This window comes from Beta vulgaris, chromosome 9 (genome assembly GCF_026745355.1).
Source record: "Beta vulgaris subsp. vulgaris cultivar EL10 chromosome 9, EL10.2, whole genome shotgun sequence".
Taxonomy (NCBI): Eukaryota; Viridiplantae; Streptophyta; class Magnoliopsida; order Caryophyllales; family Amaranthaceae; genus Beta; species Beta vulgaris.
In genome coordinates this window covers 28,674,994-28,679,582 of record NC_079210.1, presented here as the reverse complement: position 1 = coordinate 28,679,582, position 4,589 = coordinate 28,674,994, and the positions used below count along the sequence as shown (strand labels likewise).

At 33.0% G+C, this 4,589-nt stretch overlaps 1 protein-coding gene across 1 annotated transcript; it reads right to left on the bottom strand.

The window, feature by feature from the left end:
• Window positions 1–1,256: 1,256 nt before the first annotated feature.
• LOC104883194 (protein trichome birefringence-like 36) lies at window positions 1,257–3,786 on the bottom strand. Its single transcript, XM_010667676.4, has 4 exons — window positions 3,091–3,786; window positions 2,662–2,836; window positions 2,385–2,569; window positions 1,257–1,879 (listed from the first exon to the last, which is right to left on the bottom strand). Exons 1-4 carry the CDS (start codon window positions 3,537–3,539, stop codon window positions 1,387–1,389), a joined length of 1,302 nt encoding a protein of 433 aa, XP_010665978.2. The 5' UTR covers window positions 3,540–3,786; the 3' UTR covers window positions 1,257–1,386.
• Between the last annotated feature and the right edge of the window lie 803 nt (window positions 3,787–4,589).

The window sequence follows — 4,589 nt, the reverse complement described above, 5'->3', positions numbered from 1 at the left end:
TCCTAAGAGCACCATAGACATCCTTTTTAGCATATAAGTAGGGGGAAAACTCTATATAAAATCATAACATCAGTAGGAGTAGAAATTGAAAATAAAAATAAAAGAGAAATAAAAAATAAAAAGAATTACCTTATTAACAGGTTACAAGTCATCTAGGTGCATTGTTGGCGGACCTCCCCAATCCCCAATAGTTGGGATATTTAAAAATAACTCATATAGTTAAAAGCGAACAGGCCAAAATTGGGGTATTCTGATCTATTTTTACTAATATAATTGTCATTCATTTATCAAATTTCTTCTTGTTTATTATTGCTTTTATTTTAATGTCTATTTCTAATAAAGAAAAGTGTTACCTGCAGCTCACATAATGCTACATAAATGAGAAAAAGTGTTACCTAATAATGCACAATATGCTAAATGAAAGGGAAAAAAGTGATACCTAATGTTAAATAAAGTGCTATTGTAGGTTAATACTAACACTATAAGATATTACTAATTATGTAACAATATGTATTTAAAATGTTATATAAGTTGATTATAGGTAACATTTGTAAAAATGTTCGCATAAGCTTTCAAAAGTGTTACATAATATCATAGGTAACACGGAAAGATGTAACACCCATTTAAGTGTTACCTATTAGCTAATAGCTATTGCAACACTTTACACACTTTATGTAACACTTTTGGGTGTTACTTATAGTCTATTATGTCCTGCTGGATATAGTGAGTTTCCACATGATATAGTCAGTTTTTGAATGATAAAGTGGATTGTTCATAAGGGGTTGTTTGGTTCATATAGTGGTATGGGTTTGGAATCATGAATGAAATCAAGGTGGTATAGGTTTGGAACTTCATACATAATACCATGTGTTTGGTTTTATTTGGGAATGCAATTTTTCTTCTATTTAATACCTGTAGGTATTAGTATGAGCCAAATCCACCTCCCTCCTTGGGTTTCTAAACCCCATACCTTATGGATTTGACGTATTGGTTTTAAATATATCAATTTATTAAATAAACACTAGGTAGGGGTTTTGCTCATTTTAAACCCTACCTGATACCATGATCTTATGAATCAGACACTCCCTAAATGATTTAGTTTCTGCATAATATAGTATGTTTATAAATTATATAGTGGGTTTCTGAATGATATAGTGGATTATTTAGAAATGAAGTAGATTTTGTATGATGGTAAGTTTATGCTGGATATATATACTGGGTTTCTCCATGATATAGTTGATTGTTCAAACATAATATGTGCTTTGGTCTTGATGCACACTAATATTAACGTGAACCGGATCCATACAAGTTATATTGAATCAGATGATCTTCCATCCAAAAAAACACACGACAAAAAAGGAAACACTGAAGAACTAGACATATTCTTTAAAGTATATCAAAAAATAGAGAAACATAAAATAACCGATTCCAAGTATCCGGCAGCCCAGGAAGACACCAATGACTACAATCAGCATAACCCCCAAGATTATCCTCAAACTTTTTGATAAGCTCCTTCCATTGACTGCTTCTATACACTGAAGGATGGGCATCCCTTCTATACTGAGACAGCTTGCTAATGTTTAAGTACTTCACTTGTAATGTGCTCATTCCATCTATCAGTCTCTTAATCGTTTCGACAAGTAGATCCGATTTTTGAGGGGGTGTGTTGTAGGATTCATCTATTATAGGTTTTGTTACATTGTAACACCAATCCGCTGAATTCTGATGTACTGCTGATAGACTTCTAAAAAATACGGTGGTTTTGTTTGGATCGACGTTTTCGTTCATCCATGTTTCCCATGTTGTCATTGCCCGTTCATAAGCTAGTTCTATTTGCATCTCTTCCATTAACTTGCCCTCGTACTCAAACATATCCCACCTGCAGAATGAAGGATACGACACGATTTTACTAAAACATTAGGGCCCATTCGGCATTACTGTGGTTTTCTGTTTTTTGGTTTTTTAATTTTCAAAGTCATATGCTATATGTCCTATAATGAATAAAAAATTAGTCAAATTTATTAGTAGCATGATGATTTTGAAAACTGACAACTGAAAAATGAAAACTACTTTTTCTAGTTTCCAGTTTTTAATTTTTAGTTTTCAGAATCAGTGAAAACTGAAAACAAAAAATGATAACGAACAGGTCCTTAGTTAAAACAGTTAGCTTATTTTAACACTACCCAATAAGGCAATGCCATATCAGTGAGGTTTTTCTAAGAAACCACTCTCTTTCCACAGATAAATGTGTTGTTTGACTTTATGGTCTCTGATGCACTAGAATTTAGTTTGACACAAAAAGCCATATATAATATTTATTCGAGGACGGAACAAGTAGTTTCTTAGACGGAGAGAGCAAAAACAAGCACAGTTGAGCAACTTACGATCTCATTTTGCCTCCATGAAGCCACCAGTGCCCGGAGTTAAAAACCATAACATCAGCCCCTCGCCATTGCAATGAATTCGGTGAAAGCTTGTCGAGCACAAGAATTTTGTGACCATTAACATGTTTTTCCTCAAATTCCACAAGAAATGGGCTCCAATAAAACTCAACCGTACAGTTATAGTCCTTCAACAACCAAGTAACAAAACAAAACATTATAAACAGGGGATATTTTATTGGTCTCTGGAGTGTGAAATTACAGTTTGATCTTTGTTTACCTTGGCTTTCAAAACCTTATAAACTGGGTTCTGAGCTTCTACTTCAACTGTAGAGGAAGGAATGGAGGAATAAAGAAGGCAAGCAAGAGACTCCCACATGTTTCTGTTTAGTGAGTCCCCTGCTAAGATCACCCTCTTGTTTCTCAATCTTTCAAGCATGTCTGTTCCATTAAACCTAATAAAAAAACATTTTGATAGTTCAATATATTACATATACTTTTTGAGATCAAACTTTACAAAATTTGGTAGTACGTAAGTAACTTCAATATATTATGTTACAAGTACTGTGATCTTTAGTTGCTTTGTTGTAACTAGTAGGGTGCACTTTCATTATATAGCTATATTAACTTACCGCTAGATCCCTGCATTATAAATCGATAGTATTGCAACTAATAAAGAACGGAGGAAGTACTATAAAGTATTACTTACAACGGTAAATCACAGTCTCTAGCTTCCCATCTCCACTTCTCATAGTCGAAATCCGGCCTCCCATTCTTTCGGCAACTCATCTTCTCTTCAATGAAAGGACACTTGATTGAATCATAGCTAGGATCCTCTTCTGCCATGTAAATCCATCTCCCTTCAAACATATTGCACTTCTTTTCATTTTCATTAGTAGACTTCGTCTCTCCCTGTTCAAACGTAACATTTAGTATCTCTTTATCATTGGTGAAATCAAATGTCTCCAAAGGCTTGGTCACACTAGAAGCTGCACTGGATTCACCCAATGAAGCGAATTGAACGACGGCGTTTTGGGCAGCCAATAGAGATGTGTAAGGGTGTGTTTGGGAGGCTAAACAAAACAAGAGAAGAAACCCAGCAAAACTTCCTGCTGCAAAGTATTTCCACGTATCATTGGTGGTGGATTTGAGCTCCATAACTTTGAAGATTCCCTTATGCTTTTTTTTTAGCTCGTTTAGTATGGTATATGAAGTTAAATCAGTCAACTTTGTATGCTAAAGTCACATGCATATGATATGCATATACATGTGAGATGTGATAAAAGTAAATAACTTAAAAGATACAGCCTAAGCTGTTTTTGCACCTGCTCTTTTCTTTTCTTTTCTTTTTTTGGTTTAATTTGAAGTTTGTGCACCTACTCTGAGAAAACTTATTTAAAAATTAAGAAAGAGTAAATGGGAAGACAAGGTTTTGATTTAATATTGTTTACAAGTACAACAGCTAGAAGTACATAAAATTTTTAGACCGCCTCCTTAATTAGATTCTCCGTTATCCAATTTTCTCATCGGTGATGTCACATTATTTCAAGGTCTCGTAATATACTTTTTTAGCTTTTTGATGTATAATTTTTTCGCATGAATTAAATACAGCAAGGAGAGTGTGATGAAAGATAGATAACCCATGTTAGGGAGAAGAGCTGGTGTTATAAAAGTTTGATGGAGGAGAAATGTTGTAAATTGTGGTGAAATCTCTAATTCTGAAAATAATTAAATGAAATTCTGCTGAGAACAATTAGTTGTTGTATATTTAACTTTTTTGCAAAATTTTTGTTAACATCGTTGGTCTTGTATTGTTGTGAATTGAGATTTTTTCAACTCCATAATATTTACATACTTCCTCCATAAATTACCACTTTCGGCAATTTTATTTATCAGAATTTGTAACCATTGCCCTTTTGATATGAGAAACAACTATAGTTGACAATATTATCTTTACTTTATGTTAATAAACCATCTTTAATTATTAAAATTGTCTCATAAAGTTGCATTTACTTATTAAGGATTAACTTATCCCATACTCTAGTTAATTCACATGGTAACTTTATGCTAAACTACCCATTTTTTTAAAAAAATCATGCCCAAATCCATTATTACAGTAGAAAGAACGGAGAAAGTATGTGTTAGTTATTATACTCTACTTTCTAGATTTGTTATTGCAATATATAAATTTTACTATATTTTTAATAT